The 27,920-nt window shown below is 44.1% G+C and overlaps 2 protein-coding genes across 2 annotated transcripts in view; one reads left to right on the top strand and one right to left on the bottom strand.

Annotated features, from left to right (window-relative positions):
- The window catches only part of foxp2 (forkhead box P2), an 89,550-nt gene extending 86,889 nt beyond the window's left edge, over positions 1–2,661 (bottom strand). Inside the window, exons 1-2 of the mRNA XM_070992008.1 lie at positions 2,620–2,661; positions 1,842–1,907 (exon numbers count right to left, since the gene is read on the bottom strand). The gene's annotated coding sequence lies outside the window, so the exon portion shown is untranslated. The remainder of the gene's footprint in view (positions 1–1,841; positions 1,908–2,619) is intronic.
- Positions 2,662–16,389: 13,728 nt separating this feature from the next.
- On the top strand, positions 16,390–22,262 carry LOC139350679 (uncharacterized). Its single transcript, XM_070992200.1, has 4 exons — positions 16,390–17,090; positions 18,124–18,182; positions 18,283–18,380; positions 18,922–22,262. Exons 1-4 carry the CDS (start codon positions 16,402–16,404, stop codon positions 22,156–22,158), a joined length of 4,083 nt encoding a protein of 1,360 aa, XP_070848301.1. The 5' UTR covers positions 16,390–16,401; the 3' UTR covers positions 22,159–22,262.
- The last annotated feature ends 5,658 nt before the right edge of the window (positions 22,263–27,920 follow it).

Genomic DNA, 27,920 nt, shown 5'->3' with positions numbered 1-27,920 from the left:
TTAAGCGAGGGGGCTTAACTTTAAAATATTCTGGGTGGCAGTGAATGGGGGATTGACCAATGGCCCTGATCTCAGCCACACACTGGGGCACTGGGGTTAATGGTGGATAAAGATTAGGAAAAAAAAAAAAAAATGGGGGTTTGCTTTGCCTGATCTCCATCCACCCCCACGCTCCACCCTGCAGTTTTCACCTTCTCCACCAATCCCAAATCAGCTAGACAATGGAGGCTGCCAATGGGGAATGATCCAAGTCCCTTTGATTTCTGCTTCTACCCCCTCGACTGCTCTGAGTGCCCAGGGTAAAGACCCGTGGAGGTTCCCCCTGTTTGCCCACTCACAGGGACGACAGTTAGCAGGCTCAGAGAAACCATTTGAGGATTGGAAATGGAATGACAAGAGGTCTCTGATCTATGACAAGAAATCAATTTCAAACTGGAAATGTGAGCAGAGGGCTGTTCAGTCCAAACTGCAGCTTCTTTAAAGCAGCCAAAGATATATTTAATTGCTGTAGATTTTTATATATGTCTACACTGGAAGTACAGCTTGCAGTGTTCAGGCAATTACACTTTTTTTTGCAATGATTAGAAGGACTTTTTTAGGCCAGCAGATATGCAGTAAGAGTTCATCTTTGAAGATTTAACTGAACACTCGACAAATTAACAACTAATATTTAAATCTCTTTTAGGTGGGAAAGGAAATCTGGACTCTGCTTCACTCTGGAAAGATGGGACTCTTGGGAAGGTGAACCTGGTCCTGCAGCCAAGCCACCCTTCTTTGCTCCTGCCCATTCGCTTTAATCACATGGATACCTCAAAGGTGCTACGTCTCAGTGGCGCAAGATAAACAGCTTTTCTCCATTAGATTTGGGACAGAGTGTCTAAATATGTAGCCTGGATTCAGAGAAAATTAAAAGCAAAAATCACCTATATATATTTATATATAAAGTTATGATACATTTCACTGCTCTTGAGTTTTTCTGACAGATTGAAAGGATTCATATCATAACGACTGATGATTGAGTGACAGCACATGGAGCATACCTGTAGGTAACCCATGTAAACACTGACACGCCCGTCGCTGGACCCAAAACTTGACCTTTCACTGGTATGTTTACAAAACTAAAAGTAGTACCGTGTTTCCTCGCACTGTCGCTACCTGAAACTGTTTGGACATGTGAGCATGTGCGTGTGGCAATGATGCACGAGGACATATGAGATGAGATCGAATCAATAGAACGGCCACGTTGGAGATATAATTGGCGATTCCCAGTATGCGACTTGAGATTCCTCACACTCCTTTGTGGGCTGACCTGGTGACAAACACCTTGTTGTATCATTAGCTTGGAAAAGGGAGCTGTCTTTGATGGTGTCCGAGTTTTGCAAAACCACAAAGATGAAGGCTCAGTCAACGAGCTGCATTTATTTGATAATAACTGATCACCTAAAGCTAAAACTAAGCTAAAACAACATTATGCATGAGAAATGCGTAAAAATATCTGCAATCAGTCACTCCTGGAAGTGCACATGAATCTCCCACAACCTTTAAATGATGGCATTTTAACTGTAACCGCTCTAAATGATGTGAGAAGTTAGGTCCTTGACACAGCTTTTAAGACTTGAACTAATTGTGAAACTGGGTTTAAAAAAAGCCCAAACTAATAGGTTTGCTTTTCTAGTACCTGGCTCTGCTGTTTTGTCATTTCAACAGCCAGGTTTGCGTTCCTCTAAAGCCAAACCCCACCAGCAATTATGACTGATGTGGCTCATTACAATAGACGCACTAATCTTGGAAAAAAAAACAACATCAGGCATGCAAGGACAACGAAAACTGCTTTCACTTACCACTTTGGACTTTACAGTGTGCGTCGTCTGCCTTTTTCTACGGGCGCAGAGTGCGCATATTTCATCCTAAGAAAGAAAAAATGGGAAAATAGATATTTGAACTGAAAATGTGAGGAGTACAATGGACAAAGCTGCATTCTCTATTTTCTGTATGGTCAGCATAGCAACACATACCAGGTGCACTAGCATCAGGTTACGGCTAAAATAACCCTGTTCACGTTATTCTGCTATGTTCGGCTACAAATCTCAATCAAGACATCACCAAAATAAATAATAAAAAAACCTGATATCCAAGCTTGCCCACATTTGTCCACCATAATGCATATCATAACTTCTAAGTTAGGGTAGATTGAAAATCCTTGGTGTGTGAAAACCAAACAGGCACAACTGAAAGGTTGCCCAGTGGAGGGGGAATTCTATCAAGGTGGACAAGATGAAGATTTGTTACATTTGAGCGGGGGCAATGGGGCCCCCTTGACCTCCGCGAGCCACTACAATCACCCAAACACAGTGGGGCTAACAATACTGTAACACCACCACCGACAGTGGACACAGTTGGTGTCTCCATAAAAAAAAAAAACTACATGAGTTTCTCATTTTATTTAAACAAAAGAAATAAGTTTCACTCGGAAATATGAATGATCTTGAGAACACACTGTAGGTTACTGTTCATTTTAACACTGATCCTTGAAAAGACACTGCTAATGCTGCTCTAATCTCTCCCAAGGTTAAGGATTCTTTGACAGACGGACATGAAGGGCCCCTCTCAAACACTCACCCTTAGGGAGAGAATTTGCTGTTGTTGTCCGTCACAGGAGTGGAAGGAATCCAGCGATGTCAGCTATCTGAGGTGAGACAAAACAGCGAGTATACCATTAGTCCACATTTGCTCATGAAATGCGTTTCTCGGGCACATTCAGTGCTGGCGCGGACATGTGTGGGCTAGATTGTGTCTTGCATAACTATTGTCTGTGTGGTAGGTGAAAGCAATAAACTTTGGAACAACAAAGTGCACCTGGATTTTGAAGCATGAGAACATGTGTGTGTGCATGTGTGTGCGAGTGCATGCACAAACATGCAACGCGCTGTACATTACAAGATATGCTCGACTAACCCCCACCCAGTCAACCACACACAGGCGCACAAACATTTGTTTCCATCACTTGTGGGGACATTGCATAGACATACATCACCTCTACTTGTCTAACCCCTAACCCTAACCCTAACCCAAGTCTTCACCATAAAATGTTCAGATTTCTGTCGGTTGTGCAGGATTTCGGTCCTCACAAAGTTGTCAGACCCCACACTGTGAGTGGAACCCCACAAACATAGAAAATCAAGGGCACACACACTCCTCTCAAGTTAAAAGGTGCAGTGCCTGGAAGGCTCGAGCTCTCAACAGCAAGTAAATCACACTGTTAACCTGACACCATTGATTTCTCATGTAGGTCCATTCAGCTGTCTGTATCTAAGTACACATGTTATGCATCCGTATAATTTAGAGACCATCAGTATTGATGATTTTTTTTGTGCTAATCACAGAACTACTGCAAAAGCGTGTAACACCATGACTGCAGCTCTGGATGTTTTTACTGCACATACATCACATTTAGAGCATGAGTGGAAAATACTTAATTCCCCTCATTGCAGCGTGTTGAGGAGGCGAATTTCTGCTGCTGGGGGCACAAGGGGCACAAAATGGCCTGGATGTTCCTCTCAGATTTTTTTTTTCCCCTCTCTCTCTCTCCCTTTTATTCTCCCAGAATTCCAATGACCCCTACAGGCAACCAACGACTGCTGAATCCTAAGGAATGTGCTCTCTGAACTGTACAAAAAGCCCTCAGCTCAAAGAGCACAGCTGAAAACAAAACATGCCAACTGCTATAATTTTTCACTGTTTTGAGTTTGTGGAAAATGTTGCACAGATTGCCGTGCAACATTTCCTCAGAACGGGGTGAGAGGGCTTGAGGTGGGGAGGGGGGCGCCAAACAATGTACTGCATTGCTGGGAAAACAGACATGAAAAGGTTTGACAAGTCTAGAAGCAAATATGGTGTTGGAAAATCACATGATTGGAACTGTGTATATACATATGGATCATGTGAGAAATATATGTATATAAAGTAATAAGATCAATAAACCAAGCTGCATGGGACAAGCAAAAAACTGTCAACCTTACAATGAAGTACAAAAACCTTTCAATATAATTTAGATATAAAACATTATTTCAAGTTAATGCTCCTTTACTTCAAATTATTTGCTGCTGAGTGTACCTCTGGGCTGTGCAGATGTCATATTTTATTCACTGGAAAAGCATTAGGAAGGCGATTAGTCTGTATGACCTCCAATTCGTGGGGATTTACAAATAGCGCACATATCTTTATGCCAAATATAAAACCACGGGTAAATTCTATCAACTTATAAATATGGCAAATGCATTCAAGTATACATGAAGGCCTAATAATGCTATAGGCTGATATTTACATAAAGCGCACGTGCAGTAAGTCAAGATAAACTATTTAAGACCCGGACCACAAATACCTCCACGCTGCAGAAAAAGGAGGGTCCTGCGATGAAAGAGGACATTATGCTAACAAGTCAGATTACTGTACACAATAACTTTATCTTAAAAGTAAATACCATCCTTGGTGTTGGGAAAGAGGGGGCGGGCATTATGGAAAGTCACTGGCAATATTTCTGTGGGGACCAAATGTTCCTTATCAGTGTTAGTCGAGCAATTCAGGCCCGCCCGAAGAAAGATGAGTCTTCAAACTCATTCTATTCATGGTCAGACGTGTAATTACCCTCAGCTCACAGTCTAGACGTAACCGCTTTCACAGTATTTAAGACCCCCTATGCAACGTGCAGACGCCAGCTCCTACCACCAAGCCCTGCACGTTAAATCTGTGGGCAGATAAATTAGCAAAGAATGCAATAAAATAGACACAATGAGGGGAACTTTATCCTCCCCGCTGCTAAATGAGATTTCTTTGAAATGCAGATCAGTGGCTCTAGATTAGTGAATTTTAGCTGCTGTCAACATCATAACAAAATACAAATGCGATTGTTCGCCGGTGCCTTATCTCCTTGCTTCCATCTGTTGGCTGGTTATTTACTCCCCCCTGATTTACTATGCAGATCTAAATAAGTCGCATCAAAAGGAGGGCTTACTGCACAATGCCTTCTTAAGCTTCTACATCAAGGTATTTGAAAAACCGGTAGTCACATGAAAAGGCTGCCCATCAAAGGCACATCTCTAATGAACTCTCCCATATCAGAGGGGGCTTGTGGGGCCTGGCTTTAATGCCGTCTGTGTGGAGAGAGAGGAGCAGAGGAACTACAAATCAGACCTACCAAGCCATGGCGGAGAAGGGAAGGAGGAGGAAGGGGGAGAAAAGAAAGGAGAGGGAGGAGGAGGAGGAGGAGGAAGGCCTCAGTTATCAGATGAGATTAGCTCAGCACAGCACAGGGACTAGTCCTAGGGTCTTTCCGTCTATCCATCTAACTCTTGGGTCTCGGCTGAAGAAGGCACTCATGAAAAGACTACAATAGCACTAGATTAGAGGAAGTTACAATGGATTAGACTGGACTCAGGTTGGTCATACTGGACAAGTGGAAAAATCCCACATGCAATTTCAACTTTAAGCAACCACCTTTAGAAGTTAGTCTAAACGCAGCGCCCTGAAGGCTTTTTTACAAATCAAAGAGTATTAATAAATATCGATCAATCCAGTTCTCAGAGGGAGATTGTTGGACTATCAAAAAAAAAGGAAAGAAAAGCATACTCTGCTGCGCCCCAGCACCCCCCTCTTTCCCCCCCAGGTCTGCAAACAGCTTTGGTAATCTCGAACAGAGCTTTTGCATTACGCTCCTGCAATAACCTTTAATTTCATGGTGTATTTGTTGCATTCAGCGCACAGGCCGGATTACAACCGACAATCTTTAGACTTATACGGAGAAAATAAACTGCATGGAGAGATCATGATCTGTATCCCCCCCCCCACCACCACCACCCACTGCCGTCATCGTCGCCACCATCCTGCTTTGTAACAGTCTGTCTGGATGAAGGGGAGACCCCCACCAACAAGCATGCAGTTTACCAGTGAACAATTAGCCTCGGAGCAAGAGCAGGCCCGGCATTGGCACATGTGGTTAAGAGGCGAGCGCTGCGGGAGAGCGCCAGATGATGAAGGGATGAGGATGGGAGGAGAAGAAGGAGGCGGGGGGGGGGGGGGGGGGGGGGGGGGCATGTTGCGTGTGCCAGACACGCTTGTGCCAGTTTTTGGCTACTGGGCATGTCCTTCGTCATTCACTTACAGCTACTCTTTACAGAGGAGATAAAGACAGATAATGGGAGGGGGAGTCGCTCTCCTCTTCCTCAATTCCGAGACAACTTTGATCCGAATTTTAGGAGCCCGTCCAGATTGAGCTGTGCTGTGAAGGCATCCGACGGCTGAGCCTCTTCGTTGCGGAAACCCAACTTCTCGTCCCTCCCCTCACTCCGCCTCGAGCATCTCTCTGCTGTGCAGCATGCCAACTGGGCCCAGTGCCAGTCGCATTTGCAACCACAAGGGACCCTTGTCTTTTTGCCTTGCCTAATGAAATGACAAAACAACAGATTTGCATATGCAGAAACAGGTGTTGTAACAGGTTTGACTCCTCTTGACCCAGGCCGTGTTAAAGAGAGAAAATGCAGAGGAAAAAAAAAAAAAAAAACAAGCAGGAGAGAGACAGAGAGGGAAAAAAAAAAGTTTATGACCAACAGCTGCCTGGAGGTATTTAGGCTCTAATGGGCACTCGAGTTTGCACCATCTGCCCTGCTGCTCGCCAGAAGTGACAATCTAAATTAAAAACCACTCATCAAATATCATAAAAATAAACCATTGTTTTGCTGCCTCCATATGCTGTGGCCATTTTATTTCGTTCTCAGAGAGTAGCGTTGGAGCTGTGATCCAGGGAAAATCCAGAGAGCCGCACAGTAGCCTGTAATTACCCTCCCGCCGATCCGCTGTCTTCAGACCAGAGGCCTGCGTCATCCTACACATTATCCAAGTCCATCCTCTCCACATTACAGAGGAGAAAGCCTAGCTGAGCCAGTGTGGTGAAAACATGGTCATTGTTTAGAGAAGGATTAAGGGTTGCCATCCAAGAGCACAAGCTGGGTGTTCAGATGGTGAAAGGGGATAAAATCACCACACTATACTTGATAACTGCTATCATGTGTTCTGCAAATCTGTACTTGCCATACTAGAAACAGAAACTGTGGCTAAGTGTGTTGCTGTGAGACAACCCGAACCGAAAAGCGATGCGTTTCTGAAAATGTCAAACGTCTCCCCTCCACATTTTGACCAAATTTTGTCCTGACCCAAAGGGCTCGACTGGAAACATTCCTTTTGTCCTTTGCTGAAAGACACTGCTACTGTACAACACCCCTGCCCGCCAAACCCGCTCAACGCCGCCGCCACCGCCGCCCAACCCCCCGCTTCCATTTTCCCTCCTGTTTTTATTTAGAAGAGTGAGACAGAAGGAACAAACCTGAGACAGTCGTGACCCTGCGCGAGTGTTGTAACTTGGTCTGGAGCTACGCCGGCAGAAGGCAGCACCATATGCCCTCAGCCCCGAGCTGGATGCTCTTTCTGCAGCCTAATGTGCCTGTCAAAAACTGTTACTGTCATGATTCCCCCCCTCCATGTTTTTTTTCCCCCTCTCACAACATGTTTGAAATAAACATTTTTTTCCCTCTTGCTCTCTGTGTCTCTCTGGGTAAAGGTCCTTGGAGATGCGAAGCAGAACGGAGGCAGGAACTGTTGTGTTGGCGTTTCTGACCAAGATGCAACTCATGAACGCTTACCAGCACGCGGCTGAATTCCAATCTAATTATCTTTGCCTGTCAACTGACAAAAAGCAACTTTCTTTTAACTGTTCTTCTTATTACTTGTGCTGCAGCATGTCTGTCACACCACTGATAATCAAATGATGCTGTCATAACTAAAAGTCACCTTAATAGAAGGAACCTTAAAACAATGGCTGCGTTAGCTTCCACTGCTATCTCGCCGCTGTCTCACGTGACGCTCGACTGTTTGCGAATGACAGGCTGACGGCTGAGTGCGGTCAGAGCAGCGCTGACCTTGCCTTTTACCACGAGTGACCCTCTATCTTTAATCCCGGGCAAGACCCAAAAACCCAACACATTTCTTCACACCAGGACACTGTCCATCTGACCGTGACTTGAATAAAAGCCGTCGTGCCTTCACACCACACTGACCAGCGAGTAAACATGCAATTGTTAACTCAACAAGGAAGGAAAGAGGGGGGAAAAAATAAAAAAAAAAAAACAGCAAGGTCTGCGGCTGCTGTCGGTGTGCTGCGATTCAAACGAGCGCATAGTTTATTGGATAAACAGACTGACAGGTCAGCTAGTGTTACAGGCCAAGCTCAACGGGGGACTATTAACTACAAGGTCAAGGCTACGGTGCCGAGAGGTGAACTCCAAACTTTATGAAAAGGCATAAATTATTTTACACCGCTTTAAAGAAGCACTGTGTACACAAACCCGAATGTTTGTTTCAGAATCTGACACGCTGTGTGGCTGCGCACGGCAGCCAAAAGCTACTCGGCTTGTGAAAGTTAGGTCATTTGTTTGTGGCTTTACAATCCTTTGGGGGGGGGGGGGGGGGGTGATATTATCAAAACAATCTTTGCAAGGCATATTTGACACTTGATTGTTTCAGTGAGTAAATACATAACCGCATGGCCTTTATAACCTGGCCAAACACACATTAAAAACCCATGAAAATAAACTCAAACAAATTCTGCGTTGGACTGTGAGCTGACATGAAACAAAAGGCCCGACCGAAAAAAAAGCGCTGCCTCCTCAGATAGCTCTTAGCTCGGCCTTGTGTGGGCAGCCTGCAATCTCCTTTCTAATCCTCATCCCCTGACCCCACCCTGCACGGCTTTCTCCGGCCAAGGAGTCACAACGTCTCTCGCTCGCCACAGCGTCGAGTCGGGCTTAAGAAGTGACCCGGAGCGTAACTAAAAAAGTCTGAGCTGTCTCAAGACTCTTAGTAACTGTGGCACACAAAACATCATTACTGTGATGTGGATAATTACAGTGCGAAAGGGTGGCCTCTTAAGCATGTAATGCACTCTTTTATCTTAAGAAGTCAATCTCTCCGACTCTGACAGCTTGCAGCATATGATCCTGGTAAACAAATACTTTTGAGCGGCACAAAAGTGCCATTAAAGGCCAAAACTGTCAACACAAATTCCACTCTTGGAGAGGGAGGGGGAGGAGGGAACCGAAGTGGGAGGGGGAAAAAAAAAAAGGGACTTGATCACTTGTGGTTGCTTTAACTTGCATGGAGGTTGTCATGGAAACATTTCTATGAAGTTAGCGGGGATAAAACCTGAACGTTTGCCATTTAATTGCATTTAAGCTTAGGAACGGCGCCAAAGTCAGTTTACACGTGAAAACTGCGTGGGTTACGTGGGTGAGCTCGGTAAGATGTTTAGAAAAGTGAGGCTGGTGCAGCGCTCCCGTGATTTTCTTAGCCATGTCTCCCCCAAATGCAGCAACACCTCAAGGGTTGAGCGAGCAGTCTGTTTCATCACGGAGGTGCTGGGGGGATGGGCGACGGTGCTTTTCATAAGCTAATCCAAAAGTGAGCATGTGTTTCATTGCCTTAGAAGAAGCATGGCTCAAAACAGAATTGATGGGATCTGTGCATGAGAGCCACTTTCTGGACTTTTTCTATTCGCACCTCTCCTGCAGTGTGAGCAGCATTCCCAGCGACGGCGCCCTAAGTTTCCACAGGACTCCCAGAATGACAAACGCAGTTGCAAAGCCTTTTCTCCTTCAGCCCAGCTGGAAGCAACAATTTCCACATCGAAGATAAAAATCAGGCATCAACCGGTGTCCGCTGAGCTGAAAGCTGAATCTTAATTTTGATAAATGATTGAAACGTATGACAGGGTATACACATTAATCCTGTGGAGGACATTCATTTTCCTATTACCATAATGTGGAGCACGACCGCCCGATGATGAATGCAGCAATCAAAAAATGGACGCAGAGTGGGGAGAGCCGGGGTAATAAGTGCGCTGCTCCTAACAATGGTCAGTCTTGGAGGGAGACTAATAGCAAGGCAGCTCTCCTTTTCCTTTTGGGGGGGGGGCAAGCATCCTGTTTTACTAAATCAAGTGACCCTGCATGCATGCACCACCCCGCCAACAAGCAAACAAGAGAGCGTGGACTGTTTTAAACATGCTCTGAGAAATAATTACAGGGGCACTCCAACAAAGGGGCCGATTGTGCACTGTCGCTGACATATTTCACAAGGGGCATTTATTGCCGCCTGGCCTTTGAAGAGTGAGAGCTGCTGAGTGAGGGGGGAACTGGCCCACACCTGCATAACTGAGGAGGGAACACCTGTGCACCCTGCGGCTTGAACAAGGAGGGTCGATCCAGCTAATCCAGGGGTGAAAGCTGATCAGAGGACAGGCCTGGAGAGTTCAGCGGCTCCCACTACCTTGTTAGCCTTTCTTTACCCAAAAAAAAAAAAAAAGAAGTGACATCTATTGATTTTTTTGGGCCACAGTGATTGCACGAGAACAGCGGCGAGACACAGAGAGTGAGACAGAGGAACTAAGCAGAAGCTTTTATGAGCTTTAGGTTCATTAGCTAGAATTTGAGGTTAATCATTATGAAAAATGATATGCTACCAGCTTCCCTGTTTGTTTCATTCTGGACAAGGAAAAAAACATGGAATATAAAAAATGGAGCAAGGTAAGGCGCTGCTAATCACAGATATTGATCAGGCAGATATTGATCATGCAGATAAGGCATTGACAATTCTACTTTAAATCTATGCTTTAAATCTACTTGCATTTTATTTTTTACAAACATGGCTACTGCTGGAAAAACGCTACAGCCAAGCCCTGTGTCAAAGGTGATAAAACCACATCTGCAACACTGAAGGAATTTTAAAGACAGCAGTGATGCCATTTGATAAACAAGACAAATTAATGTGATACATCTATAACGAGTTGTACTACACACAATTAATTCACTGCTTACTTCAGTTTTTATTATAAATAAGTACAATATCGCAAGAACCAATAGATTACAGCAAACACCAGACAGTAATATAGCTTCCACTATGCAAATAAAATGTGATATGTCGTCAAAGGCGCGGATGAATTAAATAGAAATCTACAAAGGCAGTTAACAATATAACAGAGCCGAATTCAGCACATGTATGGACAGCACGCGCTTTAACATTACTTTTCAGATGCGTCATTAATCACGAGGTGGCACATTAAAATTTGGATGCGTTTAGAAATTGAGGTTGAAACAACGTGCACGCGGGGAAACAATAAGTCGGCTTTAGAAAAGTCAGCGTGGAGGCAAAGCCTGGGCAGCGCTGAAGCTCCTCACACGAACAAGCCGAACAGTCCGCGAGGTGAGACACGTTAACAGCTGCTCGCTAATTAAAAAGCACAACAAGCCCGCGCGCAACGTGGAAATAAGAACGTTGCAAGTCAAGTTGCAAAGCGCGAGACAACACAGGACAAAGTTTGTGGCCGGCGGACCACTTCCTAATTCAAGTGCAGTGGACAGAGCAGTTGGAGAAAAAAAAAGTCAAAGCGTGCGGACAGAAATAAGCTGTTGGGCAGAAAAACTTACCAGGAAAAAAAAAATGGCAGGTATATTTCCCCTCACGGTAAAGTCAAAGGGACACGCCGGGCGAGAAGTCGTGGTCCTCTACACTCGCGCAGACCTTCACACGTGACTGTCCAAGTTCACCATAACGCGGAGAAAATGAACAACAAGCTGCAGAGTAAATAAAAAGCTCAAATATTCCTCCGCTGGGCACCGCTGTCGGAGACGCACACACACGCACACACACACATACACTCTCTCCTGCTGTCTCCCGTCAGCGCCGCTGTTATTACTAATGCAACAGAGGGAAAAGCAGTACACCGAGTCCTGTTTGAATGACGCGCAATGCGAGGAAGACGCGGCTTGTTTTTTTTTCTTTTTTTTTTCGTTACGATTCAAACACACATCAAGCTGTATCCCAGCAAGCAAGTATATTTGGGACTAGAACCCCCCTCCCTCCTCCTCCTCCTCCGCCGACCCCCCACCCCCCCCAGGGGAGGCACTTGCTTGTGCGCGGAGGTGTGTGTTGTTATTTTTGGGCGTACTGCGACCCCGTGTGCCACCTGCTATCTAAACAACGGCCACAACAAGAAAAGTGGTTTGGGAAAAGTTTGTTTCCTATTTTCCGAACGTTTCACGGTCTCAGGCTGTCTTCGGCGTCTTGTGGCAGGAAGTGTCCACGATTGTCCCACGTTGTTGTTTTTGGAGCTTGAACCGGTAACCGGACGGTCCCTCCGATCGAAGGATGTGCGCCGGTTGCTCTGTCTGAGTCACTTGTGATCATATAAAGATTACCAAGAAGTTGCTTTATTGCAAATACATCCGCTCCTGGGAACTATATATATATAAAAAACTATATTTATTCCCGTAATGCCCCTGAAATTTTCCAATAACACCGATCACAGAGTGACGTCAAATATACTTTCCTCCTCACGAATCTTAAAGATATTTCTGCAAGAACTTCTATGTCCTTCCTGTCGGATGAAGGAAATGTATGTGAAAATTAAAGCGGAGGAATCACATCGGTGCGAAATTCAAGATAAACATTTGTGTAATAGTGTAAATATCATCGCCAGGGAACAAAATAGAGCGGAGCTGCAGCATCCTCCGAGGCAGAGCTGTGCGTTCAGCGTCAGTTGTGGCACTTTTGGTCACACATTTTAAATTAGCCTTAAATGTTAAATCCATTTTAGACGCGCCTCGTTCAGTCATCAGTTTGCAGAGAAAAAAATAGATCTACAAAGGTTGTCTGCAAGTGTGTGTACGCACGAAAATATGCAGACACTACTTGTTAAAATGGGGAACCTGAAACTGTAAATATCTTTCAAATGATTATCATTATTGTTATTATAGAAATACGAAATTTAATGACAAACTATTCTAAATGTCATCAAATAAAATCACTGCTGAATAAATACTTCATTTGCAAAAGAAGATATATTAAGATGCACAGTTTGACTGAAGGAATTTTTCTTACCCATTCTGTCACACCTTCACAAGGTAATTTAGCCTATTAATTCATTTAATAGTAGATCCGAAGCCAGTCGCACACTGAGCTGCAGTTAAAAAAGGTTTGCTTTAATTCTGCCTCCTCTTTCTTTTCTTCTTCTTTCATTTCAAACCGATGAGACGTTCACGGTCAAGAAATGAATGACCAGATTATTATCAGCTGAAGAAGAGAAATGGTGGGGGGGCAAGTTTTTAAACATGTAAGAGAGTCGAGAAGTGTGTCTGGTTTCATTCTCCCCGCTGTCAACATTTTAAAATGCTGTTTCTTATATGATATTTATATCACGAATGACTGATGGTGAGAGGTGTGTTTTGTGCGTGGATGATAGCTTGTATTTGTTTTGTCTTTTAATGAGAGAAACACAGTTTTGCAGCCCGTGTCACATTACTCGTGTGTCAGTGTGAATTTAAATTGCATTAATAAAGCGGAGATTTATTATTATTATTATTATTGACTTAAAACAAAATTCTCGACATCTCATTCATAATTATTATTGTTAATATTAATATTACGGGTAAAGCTCTAGTGCTTGTTCCCAAATTTGGTGGACCAGAATGGAATATGCTGCACTGGAGCCATACAGTACATCTAAAATGTCCTAAATCTGGCCCAACTTTAAAAAAAAAAAAAAAGAAAAGAAAAAAAAAAGTTTCTATTTCTATTTCATGTGGTAATAAACAAGAGCTGAAGTAGCTGAAAATATGGGGCAAGCATATCATATTGACGACTTTGCAATGATATTAGTCCATTAGCTTATTGCGTTTTTGTCCGTGTTACATATACTATTTGCTATTTTAAACACAATCCAACAAATATAAGCAGGAGGAGACAACATCTGGGAGGTGATGAGGATGGGGAGAGAAAGCAGGTATCACGGAATTGTGGTGGTGTGCTGCCACCTACCGGTCAACTGTAATAACAACCTGTGCAGCGCAATACATAAGACAATAGACTGGAAATGAGACATGGGGAGCCGTTTTGTCTCTCATTTCCCTCCGTGTTGAATTTTTTTTTCTCCGACACTATCTGCGCACTTGGAACTCATTGTCACTGAGGAAGTGCAACTTGAAAATGCAAACTCAGTTGGCTGAGGTGCAGCCTAATCTGACGTGCTTTAGTCTGATCACATAGTGCCATCTACTGATATGCATTAGACGTACAAGTTGTCCTCTGTTGTAAATTCAAAGGGTCGACAGGAGCAAACACATTTTTGTTAAGATTGCTAAAGAGGTGCTGATTCAGCTCATTTCTCTTATCAGCAGCTTGCTGTGTGAGCTGTCCCTGATATTTGGACCATTTCCTTTCTAAATGTGAACAGAGTAACACTTAAAAATGTTAGATTGTTTTGTTATTATAGACTGTTGATGGAATTTTAAAATCCTAAATTGATTAATAGATAGCATTCGTAGCACTTGGTAATTTATATCTGCCTTTACACAAGCTGTAAAAGAGAAACTGATACTATTTAAAGAGCAAAACTGAAATGAAAAGTAAAAAGAGAACTTCTTTGGCTTCAAAACGAAGTACAAAGGGTCCTTTGAGGACAGAAACCTGCTCACCTACCTGTGAGGGATTGTATAACCAACGCTAAAGTCTATTTACAAGATAAACTGGATTTTGGGGTATAGTTACACAGCATATCAAGGATTAGTCGAACTTCCCATCTGAGACGGTGGCACACACACACACACACACGCACAAACTGCGACAAAGAGAAGAATAATCTTCAATCTTCTATTCCAAGATGCACTGAACCTCAAAAATGAAGGCTGCCTCCACTGACAATAATACGAGAGGATCCGTAGATACTCAATCCAGATGCCACTGCTCACTCAACAGAGGCCTTTCAAGCACAGTGATAGAACTAATCATCATTTGAGACATAATTGATCTCAACAGGGAAATTATCTTTGTTTTCACTGCCTGCACCTGCAGGTCAGAATCAGCCCCCCTGCAGCAGGTACGGTGGCGTGTCTTGAGGCTGCTTCAGTACTTGCAGATGGGCTGGAAGTGCTTAATTTGTGGCTCTTCAGCTGCAGCTCTTCTCACAGCAGCATCCTACTTCACAACGTTATGTCAGTTCTCTCTATTGCAGCATTTCTAGTGTTTAGCAACCTGAGTGGTCAAACAGCTGCAAGGACAGCTCTGTGAAGCTGAACCAAAGCACAGCGGTACTTTGAGCTAAATGCTAACATGCTAATGTTCACATTGATGTTGACTGTGTTCACCAAGACATTTGCTGGTTTGCCTTAAGCAGGAAGTGCGGTTGAGGATGATGGGAATGTCAGTTGTAGTATTCGGCGCAACACCAAAATATATGACAAATGTAAAAATTTGACCTGATGAGGGCGCTAGATGAAAAGTCAGGGCATCACCAGAGTCCTTCATTCAGAGGTGGACCTCAATGCAAATTTAATGGCAATCCAACCGACAGCTGCTGAGATATTTCAGTCAGCAGCACAGTGGAGGATCCACTGACATTGCCATCCATGAAGAAAACATCGATTAGAAATTTTCTCCATGTGCATTTTTCAGACTTTAAAACAGACTTTTTAAGCAATTAATAGTTGAAAAGGAATCCAAACTTTAAATCAGAGCAATATGTGTATCTGTCCAGGGTGGTAAGAATGGCTGCTGCATTTTTATTCATTGTCCAGGTAAAGCAAATAAAAGTAAGCTTTCACTTGAGCAAATCCTGACAGAAGCTCCATCTAAATCTAGCTGAAAGCTGTCCAGATGTATGTTGATGTGCACAGATTAGATCAAACACTGAGTACTGGGATATACAGTAAAACACCTATAAACAGTTAAAGTTTCTGCTCACAGGTAAGTGCATGGCCTTAAAATAATGTCACACTCTCGTCTAAATTCACACCAAGGACAGAAAAGTTAAAATGCCGACTGCCAGTTTGGATTTTGGAACGTTTTCACATTTAAAGGAGAAAAATAAAGACACCCAGTCAACACACTTCCAATACAGCCTTGTTTGCGCACCAGTTTTTCTTTATTAAAGCTATAGTTTCATTTTGCAACTAGCGAACATATTGTGCGAGGATAACTGAGAGGATAACTGCCCTGCCCTGGTCTGGTTATATGTGTCCTATTAATAGGCCTGGCTAAGACTCACAATGTTCAGCTGTAACCGAACTCCATCTGTCAAGTCACGTCCTCTTCCCCACTCTCCCTTCTACAGTGTCACTGCAGCCAGGCTAGGGGCACTCTGGTCTGTGCCACCCTTCAAGCCAGACAGAAGGCAGGACGGGCAGACAGCTGCCTCTCAGCCCACTGCGCATTATGGAGGCTCTGTACATCCAACCCTGGAAAGAGGACGGGGTGATGGTGAAGGAGGAGGAGCAGGAAAAGAGTGCGGAGCAGGAGGAGGGAGGCATGGAGGCCTCATCCCCTGTGGGTTCCACTACGGACGAGGAAACGGATGAGGAGTCTGAACCGGAGCCCCTGCTGGCCATTAGGAGGAAGGTGTCATTTGCCGACGCATTTGGCCTCAACCTGGTGTCAGTGAAGGAGTTTGACAATGCTGAAGCGACAGAGTCAGAAGTCAGCCTGCCCCCTGAGAGGGAGGCAACCCGTCCCTTGGAGGAGTTCTACATGTCCTGTCTGTTTACAGTCCCCTCGTCCCCAGAGGAGCTGGACCGCAGGCTCCAGGCACAGATGGTGGAGCTGGAAAGCATCGAGCTCCTCCCGGGAACCACCACAATCCGTGGCACCGTCAGGGTGGTCAACCTCTGCTACAGTAAGTCCGTTTACGCCCGGATGACCCTGGATCGCTGGGCGAGCTGCTTTGACCTGGCGGCGGAGTACGTGCCTGGATCCAGTGACAGGAAAACCGACAGGTTTACCTTCAAGTACACCCTGGTTCCTCCCCTCAAGAGAGAGGGGACCAGAGTGGAGCTCTGTCTGCGTTATGACACTCCAGTGGGCACGTTTTGGGCTAATAACAAGGAAATGAACTATGTGCTGTTCTGCCACCAGACAGGACATGTAAACGAGCACGGGCCTCATGTGCAAGAGGAGAGTGCCAGCTCCAAGAGCAAAAGGAGCTGCCTCAAGGCTAGCAGGTGAGAGAATCTGATGCTGAGTCTTTTTTTAAACATGCCTCTGCTGAAGGAAGCCGCGTCACCGCCCAGTGTCATCATGAGATGTCACTACAGAGTAATCACTATTCAAGTAAAATGGAGGATATTTGGATCTATCAGTATGAACTTTTCATAGAAATAAAGCCATTACATGTTCTCACCAGGCAGAACTGAACAGACAAGAAATAACTGTTATTTTCTGGGCGAGGAAATTTTGAAATTTGACACAGTGTGAGTGTCTAAGCTGCGCAGCTCGTCTCATTAGGTGGAAGCACATGCTGGCATTGCCTGCCGGCCGGGCCATTGTGTGTTTACACTAAGCTGTTATATAACTTTGCAGTAATGGATGTTTGGACTGTGGAACACATATTGACCATTTAAGGTCAGGTGTCCTTGCAGATTTCCATGACGTCTCACCACAGCAAGGGAAGTCAGATATCCTCGCTTTATCCTCCTCGACACCGATTCACAAATAGCTTTTCTTCTTCCTCTTCTTCTTTTCTTTCTTCTTTAGGAATGGTAGGGCCTTAATGTGCACGTGTGCATGATGTGGTCTGACTTGCTGCTGTGGATGTTATGGAAATGTGATCACACAGCAGATAAACACATTACAAAAATTGAAAATGAGTCATTTTCAAAGGATGCTGGAACAGGTACATGCTGTCTGCATGGAAACAAGGATCAGAGCTATTTGTGTACACCTCTTGCTGTATAACATAATCACAGCAGGGCCAGTACTGCTGCTATTACAGCACAGGCCAGATGAAGAAGAAAACAAAGTATAATCTCCATTCTACAACCCTGACTCCAAAAATGTTGATGAAGCACGAATAAAACAGAATGCGATCATTTGCTCATCTTTTTTTAACATATATTATAGAACAGCACAAAGAATATTTGAATATTTGCAGCATTTTGTTAAATACTTGTTGAAACAAATCCGCATGTTTTAAATGAATCTGTGTTTAAAACACTGTAAAGCATATGTAGTGTTATTTGTACTTTTGAACCACAGGAGGGGAAGTGCAGAGGAAAAGACCAGGGACACCAGTAGCACATGTACAGCTGTTGCAGGTGTGTATACTTGATGTTTACATGTGTATGCACGCGTACATGGACATGAATGTTTAAGTGTGCAAGCACACTTTGACCCTTGTGCTTTTGTTTTTGGCAGGAGCAGAGGCCACAGATAAAGTAGAGGAGGCGGACAGAAAGATGATGGACAGCGCAGAGATACAATCGTTGCTATCCGGCAAAGAACACAAACCGCTGGTGAGGCTCATTTGATCTTTTTGACAGACTCTTTTTGAAGTCTGGGGAAAAAAAAATAACAACATCTCTGGTCACACAAGCACCATGTGTCGAGCTGCAGATATAAAGTGTAGATATGATGTGTGAAAGTTACAGCAGCCAGAGCAGGATGTCATACTGCACAGTGCTCTGAGAGACCCAGGATATGAAAAGTCAGCTCACCTGACACTCGGGCTCGTGTCTCAAATCACTCATGTGCAAACTATGAATAATAAATGCAACCCGCTTGTAAACATGCAGTAAATTTGATGATGTAAACAAAACTAAACTCATGTGCGGAGGTTGCAGTGCTGTTTCAACACATTGCATCATCGCGGTAATGCTTCATATCAAAGAATAGTCAGTGAATGGGTCATTATATTCATTTTTTGTCATCAGGCCAAGATTAGCATTTTCGGCTGATGACCCTTAAGGCTAACAAAACATCGCGCTGGTATCCTCTGGTTATACTTCAAGTAGTTCAAGGGTTAACACTTGGTTTGACCTTTGGCCTTTTTGACAGGTGGATAGCAATAAAAGCAGACACAGAGCAACACATCTGGCACACGTGCAGGACTGCCTCTCCCAAACAAAGGCTTCTTCACGTGACTCAGACGACTGCCAGAAAGTTTCTCCGCCTTTGCCATCTCCGTGGGGTGACTCTGCCGCCTTCCTCCACAAATGCCAAAAGAAACAAACTAGCGAGAGCCCACAGGTGCTCACCTACCACCAGATTCCTCTGCTTACGCTGGACTGGAACAATGACGCCTCCCAACAGTGGGGGACTGATCACATGGATGACATCTGGAGTGGGAGAGCTGAAATGACCCTGTCAGCAGCGGAAAATATAGAAGATACACCATCTGTTAATGATATGTGGGAGACCTTTCTTAACGGTTCAGATGATACCACTGATAGAGAAAGCTCTGTGTGCGATGCATGGCAGGCGTTTCTTAATGGGCCGAGCTGTACAGACCATTCTGGCGTTCCAGAGTCGGAATGGCTGCAGACAGCGGCGTCAGTGTCTCCCTCAAACGATAAAGAGCCCAAAATCCAGTATGCGGTAAGCAGTCGAGAGTATGAATTTCAGGTGGGCGCGGATACACCCACCACCTTACAAGCGCACACCTCAGCTGCATGTCAGCTGCTGCCAGCAGGCACTTGCGAAACATCGTTGGCTAATGTTGCCTTGAACACTGCAGACCACCAGCCAGCAGAGGCATGCATCAGCAGCCAGAGATATGACAACACAGCAGCACAAGATGCCTCCCAAAGGTCAGAGACAAACTCCGTAACAGACACTCCGCAGGAATTCAGCCTCGAGGGGGCAACGCCTGTGTCCGAGGGCCCTGTTGACGGTTCAGCTGAGTGCCACAAGCATGCGGCGTGGGTGCAAGAAAGAGAGGGGATAATAGGAGGAGCAGAAGGAAAAGGAGAAGATGAGCCCTTCACGCCACACACAGCTGACTTGGTAACAAGCTCAGGGGAGTCTGAGACAACAGACATGACAGCAACGGCAGAGTCTCAGAATGCCAGCGCTGTTGATAGGATCTCACAGGGAGCGAGGCTGGCTGAGGGTCTTTCTTCCAGCAGGGAAGGGCAGGTTACAGGCAGCACACACAATAAAATGGATGACACGCTGGCATTTAGGGGGACAATCAGGCAGGGGACAAAGCATGGGGAGAGGTTTGTCGTTCCCACATCCAGACAGGGAGCGGAGGAAGGGATCGCGAATAGCTGTACGGAAAATAAAGTATCTACAGGAGAGGAGATATTTAGGCCACAGAAAACAGAGGAGTGTGAAATCTCCCAGAGGTATGCAGATGAAAAGCAAGATGAGGAATTCAGGCTGAACCAGAACAGCGAAAATCCTTGGCAGGAGAATGAGAGCGATGAAAATGAAATAAGACCTGCACAGTCACCTGCCGACGAATTCATGGCAAACCAAGCTTGTGAAGAAGATTTCAAGCAAAGCCAAGTAACGGCACGCAACTTGAAATGGGAGGACTCAGAGAACAAAGATGTCGCATCAAATGATAAAGACTTGCAGGTATTCAGAAAGACAGAGGTGGAATTTTCCTATTGTGCAGGTGAAGAAACAAAGAGACGAATAAGTGCAGAAGGGGAAATCATCCAGGTGTTAAATGAGGAAGCCTCACAACTGGATTCATCACGGCAGAGCGGAAGCACATTAGTCATTTCAGAAGCACATAATAAACAATCAAGGCCAATCCAAGCAGGGGAAGAGCAGTGCATTCAGAAAGAGGAGGAGGACTCAATTCTGACACAGATACAGGAGAATGCTGAACCGAAACCTGGAACAGTTGATATTTTAGTCTCAAATCAGTCAGAGGAAGGAAAATGCTTGAGTTGTGATGGAAAAATTCAGGAGCAACAGGAAATAAACCCATCAGCACAGACAAGACACACGGTGGAATCAAGGGAAATGAAAAAGGTCCAAGACCCATTCAGACCTTTTCCAACAGATAAATGCAACCCAGGCCCTGTGGAGGTGGTAGAAATGAGACAGATTCATTCACAGGATAACATGAAGGGTCAGAAAGAGGATGTAGGCCACGAAATGAGCCCAGAAGAAGTTACGGTTAAGGAGGGCATTGCAAAGGAAAACACTTCAACAGAACCTCAATGCCAACCTGAGAGATCAGAGAGAATAGAGGAGGATGTGAGTCAAAGAGACAAAGATGAGAGGGTGAGTACTGGAAAGCTGAAAATAGAAGCACTGGGGGAGTTGATGGGTAATGTGGGGATCCCTCAGGGGGAGAGGCAGAAGGCTCCAGCTCAATTGAAAGAACAAGAGTTGTCAGCAGAAGTTGAGAGCTCTCCACGTGTTGAATATAAGAAATTGTCAGAGGGAACAAAAGCTATTATAGCCGAAAATACTGTAGCACTTGAAGAGATAGAGTCGGGATTGGAGGAGATGCTCATAGAAAGATTTGGAGAAGATTTGGTCAGAGGGGTTTGGGAAGAGGTGTTCGATCTGAAAGTACTGGCCTGGAACAGAGACGCAAATGTTGTTGACGGAATGGGGGGCAAGCTTTCAGATATACATGATGTTACACGAGATTGCCATCTTCTTTATGAGAGAGACTTCGATGATGCTTTTGATTCAGGTGTATTTTCCTTGACAGAATTACCATCCGATCCGAATCCAAGTCTCTGTCAAGGTCTAGAGCAAACCTCAGCGTCTGAGAGCAATGAACACTCGCCGAAAGAAAGAAATCAGCCACTCGCCACAACAGAACAAGCTCACTTTCTCTCAGAATCGCAGACAGATGCAAACTCAAGCGCTCATCTCAGTCAAGGCCTCGTCACCATTGTAGGCGCTCAGAGCGGGCGGTTGTCAACTGAATCCGGCCAAAGCTCTCCAAAGCATCAGGAAATCTGCGCTCAAATCAAAGAAAGATCAGTCACCCGTCAGGAGACAGGTAGACAAATAGAGGGGTGTGCAGTCGCCCACAAGGAGAGTTTTAATCGATCAAATCACTCATGTCCCAAACATCTGAGTCCAGCCTCTGAGAAATTAAAAGAGTCCAATAGTCTTATATGGTGGAGCATGTTATACATCCTCAGTCACATCACCCGACTCCTAATCTGTGTCTTCTTAGTTGCCGGGTTCTTCTTCATTGTTTTCCTGTGTGATTTCCCAGCATTCTTTGCGCTCTACGTATTTTCACTGAGCTGGTGGTTTTATAAGTGGAAGAGGCATCGAGTGACGACAAACAAGGGGATGGTGGGATAGGCCGAGCGTGAAGACGGAAGGAATGGCGTGAAAAACTGCAGTGTGGAATGTTTTTAAACATCAATCGTCACCTTCAAATGGACTGTAATGTCTTTAGCGTCTTCATATGGCGTACTCAGACCGGTGAGGCCATTGTGAAGATGATTGGAAGCTACGACAATGGGTACGAAGAATGGTTGTGTAAAGATGGATGACATGACAGCTCCTCAGAAGTGAAGCCAAACCACCTCAATCGCCCCCTGGTGGCCAGCTGCAGTATAGGTCATGGGATGGGACATGCAAATCAAAGTACACGTCAATAAATTGCGATGTATGTGCAAGCCTTCTATGATAATATTGGGATTAAATAGTTATTTGATGGTATTAAAGGAGGCGCAACATCATGTTTGGGCTGCATTCTGCTCCAAATAATGTCACCAGTGCAAGATGGCAGCATTCGTATCCTGTAAATTTCAGCTTCAAATCTGTGGACACGTCATCCATCTTTATTCACAGTTATCGGGTGCAATAAAAACAAAATGCTACACAGAGGGCTAGTAGCATGTTTCATGGAATTTATGAGAAAATTCATTTTTTTTGTTGAATGCCTTGGTGAATGCTGTTGTGTATGTGTGTCATGTGTGAAAGCTTTGCCGTGTTGTATGGACCCAATCTCACTTTCCAATGTACCAAATGGAACAAAGTGAATACAGTATGTGTTTGATTCATGTAGATGAAGGGCGCGAGAGTGGGGCATTAGTGATTTGAAATGTTTCTCTTTCTTTGTGTTTCTTCAATAAAAAAATTCAACTACATTGAACTTTTTTTGTCTTTTGACATTTTTAACATTCCATATTATATGTTTTACCACATTTTGGCCCGCACTTATGCAGACTGTGTTTGCTCTGTCTTTTTACTACATTACCTGCACAGTCGACCTATGCAGTAATTTTTCTAGAGAGGATGGGCTCTTTCAGTGTTACTCATAAGAAAACTCACTGACCCTCAGATAACACCTTTCACAGAGCAGAACAGTCAGAAGTTCTTTGTTCTTGCATTTGAAGATCGCTATAAAGGTAATTCAGTCATTTTGAGGAAGCTGTAGCATTGAGAAAAAGGTCAGAATTATGACGACGTTTGAAGTGCATAATCTTAGGACGTTTCAGCAGAATTACACGTTGATTATCAGATAAATCAGCTCTTTGAACCTTCGCAGTGGGTCTTTAAAGTGAAAACCATGCTCCCATCTTTGCCTCTCTCGAAGGAGTCATTTATCGTTTCAGTTTTAGAGCCTGCGGACAGGCGCTGGAATGAAGTCAAACTCACATGGCAAATAGTCCATTTCACCCCTCCTGCTCATGTGACTTAGTGAAGGCACTATGTTACAAGGTCAATAATACAACAGGATAAAACTCCCCTCTTCTTTCTTAAATGGATACACACCACTTAAGAACTCCTTTATATATACGCTTTCACAGCATGTTGAACATATTAACTCCATCCACAAACACACAAATGGCCATATGATTATAAAAAGCAAGTGCAACAACTGCATTGCACACACACTATATTGTGTACAGTGTATTGTATACTGTGTATATTATGATGTAATGGCTCATGGTTGTAATTTATAGTTACTGAGTGAAACCAAAATGTTCCAAATATGTTTAAAGGGACACATAGCCATTTAATTATGATAATTGATGCTAACCTTGATGATAATTAAGATGCTGGTTGTTCACTGTGAAGCTGGTAATTGAAGTTAATATATTTCACTGCTGTGGAGGAGTAATGGGGAAACAAATTACACACTTATATTCAGGTAATCTTTTGTCAGTGACGTAATACATCTTTTAATAGACTTTCCTGCAGCTGCAAAGACATGGAGTGGGTGGATGTAGTTCTGTATGTGTTTTGATAACGTGTCTATCAGTTGTGTGTACCTGTGTGTGCTTCACACTTCCATGTATTGATAAGAAAAACTGTCCAGCGAGCATTTGATAGATGTGCCAGATGTAACCATTCCCACCCTGAAAGAAGCATGAAAACACACAAAACATGATTATATGGTACTGGAGAAATACATGAAAGTATGTCTTAAGCAATTCCGACCATTCAGGAATGGATTTTACAATGTCATGCGCTTCACAGCTAATAATGTCAACAGGCATTGTGTCATCTTTCATTCTGCAACTATACTTACACGGATGCTTCTGTGCTGCCGTATCACTCTACATTTTATCTGCACGTCCATTGCAAGCAGAGAAGTCTCCCTGTGTGACAGAGTGTGCGATAAAGTGGCGCTTTGAGTGACACTGCACTTCAGTAGAAGTCACTTGATCCCGTCTGGGGTATGTTGACCTTTTGTAAGCTGGCTCCAGTCCCACGCTGGCACCGTTAACAAACTGGCCAAAAGCCAATGTTGGCACAGCAGAAGGATACTCTTGACAGGGCACTGCTCTGAGGAGGCCCAGCACCAAACCTGGCACACGTGACTGTAGTGCATGCAGACAAAAAGCAGCAGTGACGGGAAGAAAGTGAGATGCAAGGGCAGAGTCTTGATGAATTGAGGTTACCCAGAGGTGCAAGACTGCTTGTTATATTACTGACAAACATCACATACCTGCATGTGACATTAATAAGTCACTGCTTGGCAGAGGCATAGGATGCATGAGTACAAATCCAGATGGCAGTGAGAGGTACAGTAGCTATAAGCAGACTTTAATAAACACAAATAATGCAACTACAGTAAACTGTTATGCCTAATCTATCTGTTAAACTGTTTAGCCATACAAAAATATGAAAAAATATCAATATAAAAGTAGTTTACATGAAATAGTGTGATACTAATGGTAAGGCAATACCTTAAAAATGGGTATGATTCATATCATTCAGTGAAAGTTGTTTTTTCTTACTAAAAAATAAATCACCTCACACACAGTTTCTTCAGATACGTTGGATGCTAAGACTCACAAGGCTCATCTGGATTGAAGAATCTGTAACAGGTTTTTAAGTTTACCAGAAATAAAGCCTGAGATGGCTTGTGCCCTGGTTCTTGTCAGGTTGCCTAGGTTCACCAGGGTTGCAGAGGAAGAACGAGTTAATTGACTCCGTGGATCGCACCCGGAGCCTTGTGATTCAAGCCTCAACTAAATTGAGAGCCTATCATCATACATACTGTACGGTGATGCTCTCCTCATGCGCTGTGTCACATTACAGTGTGTATACAAGATTGTGTGTGTTGGTATGCGTTTCTGAGTACGTGAGCATGCCAGGACAGAGAAAGGCAAACTATAATAAGGACGGCGCTATCATGTGAGAGATATTCTCAGGGGTGCATTCCTGCATTAGCACTCGACGAGCTTCCTGCCGGCCAATATAACTCATCAAAGCTCAGAGGTTAGAAGCACTGACTGTTTCTTCCTGCTCTTGCCTTGTGATAATGTGATGATAGAAAGATAAAATGAGGAAGAAAGGCTACATACTGGCTTTAAGGGAGCTTGTTCATGCTTCATATTAAGAGAACACTACTGCGAAGGTTACCCATGACACTGGTGCACACTTTTGAGTACTCACCAGCAGCTTCGAGTGGGAAAATAACCATTTTTTCTAAAATCCTGCATGCAATGCAACATTTCTTCCAGCAGATGACAGTGCAGCTCCACATTTCAAAGAATCCACTCCATGATCTGTTGGTCTGAAATCAAAATCATGGCTATTGCTTTTGGTTGATGCTAAAATAATATAGGAATTCTGTGATCACCTCAAGCAAACATTTGGCATCATCTGCATAATCCTAAACTTCAGATGCAATTTTGCATGAAACCAACAAATGCATAACAATCTATTTTTCATGCCTGTGGCAAAAAAAATCACTGTGCAGTGAAGTGCACTGGGGGGGTGGGTAGGTTGGACAAGAGGGTGCGTGAGGACATGGTATGCAAGTGGATGAGAGCGCAAACTGAGGGAGGGCTGTGTTGTGCGGCCTGAGGGGAACAGAGGCGCTCTGCTGACAGATTGGAGACCTGACAGACTGCGTCGTCCACACTCTCTCCGTTTGGGGAACCACTTTTTATTCAACCATCTCTCCATCCCGCCTTCGCAGCCTCCCTTTCGACATCCCGTGCTCCTCTCCATCAACCTTCGACCTTGCCAGCTTCACCCCCCCCCCCCCTTCTCCTCGTCATCTCGGCCTCTCTCTTTCCCACCAAAGCTGCACGCCCTCCCTCCCCCCTCTGTCTCCGACTACCCTTAGCAACTCGACATTCCCAGATGTCTGCTGGCTCTTGCATCACTGAGACAGCCAGGCTTTCTGCTGTTGTCACTTGGCATTTGAAAGCTGTGCGTGCGTGGGACACTGTCACCTCCCATTCAACACTAATTGCAGTATACTGACTGCTGGAGGATTCATCTGAGAATGAAGCAGTGGAGTAGTACCACAAGGCTCAAGGCTATTTCTTAACATTTTCATGTGTTTGTTGTCACATTAAAGAAAGAAAGAAATACATGTGATTGATGGGGATGGGGAGTGTAGGTAGGCACATCAATCAATCTATCAAACAGTGCTGATGTACACCTGTGTTTCAGTCCATTTCCCCATTCATTTTAATATTCAATGCATTTGTTTACTTGTGAAATAAGTTACCTCTTTAAACAAAAGCAATTTGTCACTTTTCATGACGATGATCATCAAATTTTTGGGAAGAGTCTGCGATTTTTTTTCTGCGTTTGAAAAACATATATTCCACTTTTAGAGAACACAATATATCACAATATATCTTGTGCTTTTATAGCACTCATTACGGCGCTCCTGTTTCCTTTGCCTTCATTTGCAGAATTACCATGCGATGACAGAGCTGTTTGTCATCTTTAGTGCTGTCGGCTGGGTTAGTTTCATCGCAACGAGGAGGTGTGAGAAAAGAAAGAGGAGGAAGATGAGCAGCAGAGGAGGAGGAGTAGGAAGATGGGCAGATATTTCACTCCTAAGGAATGCTGTATAACTGTAACTGGAACATGAGCTTTAGTCAGATGCAGTCACGGTTTAGTTTAGGAGAGTGACAAGGAGATAGAAGTTGGGCGAGAACCTTTGTGTCGTCAGCTCCAAAATGAATCAAGAAGAAAGGGAACAATATTTTGAACCCTATTTATGTAACACAAAGCTACAAGGTGCACATTAAAAGAGAGAAAAAGGTGATGATGGTTTGACTGAGTACTGCGTTTGTCCTTCCATGTGGTTCTGGATGGCCGCAGTGGATGACAAAATGTTCTTTCTATTGTGGCCAAAATAATCTCACCTCATTTTACTTGAAAAATAGCACAAGGGCCAGAGGAAGTGGCTTATCAGGATGGACATTTTTGCAGTGCAGAGTGAATCATGTTGAGCTGTTTTTTTCCAATGCTGTCCTGCAACTCAGCCAACTAATGCAAGGAGACATGCCATTCCTGAGAAAATGTCCCCTCAGTGGCCCTTTCTGAACCTAGAAAAATAATGCGCCAGGCAGTTCTTTGTCCTCTGCAAGCAAGCGTGCAGACACTTACGTGGTTCGGCAATAATTTCAAAGCCAAAAACCCACTTTTCCTTAAAAGCTAACAATACAGGTGCTTTTTCAGCTACTTCAGGTACAGATCCTTCCAAATATACCCTGAAACTGAAGCAGCTAAATGGAATTCAGCCGTTACTAATTACATCATTTACATCTGTGCTTTTCACACTGCGATGTCTGAAAATGTCTTCTGTCAAAAAGGCCTCTTTACCTCAAACAACCTGCTGACAACAGCCCGTT

This window comes from Chaetodon trifascialis, chromosome 22 (assembly GCF_039877785.1).
Source record: "Chaetodon trifascialis isolate fChaTrf1 chromosome 22, fChaTrf1.hap1, whole genome shotgun sequence".
Taxonomy (NCBI): Eukaryota; Metazoa; Chordata; class Actinopteri; order Chaetodontiformes; family Chaetodontidae; genus Chaetodon; species Chaetodon trifascialis.
The sequence above is the reverse complement of the archived record's forward strand: the minus strand, read 5'-3'. Positions and strand labels throughout refer to the sequence as shown.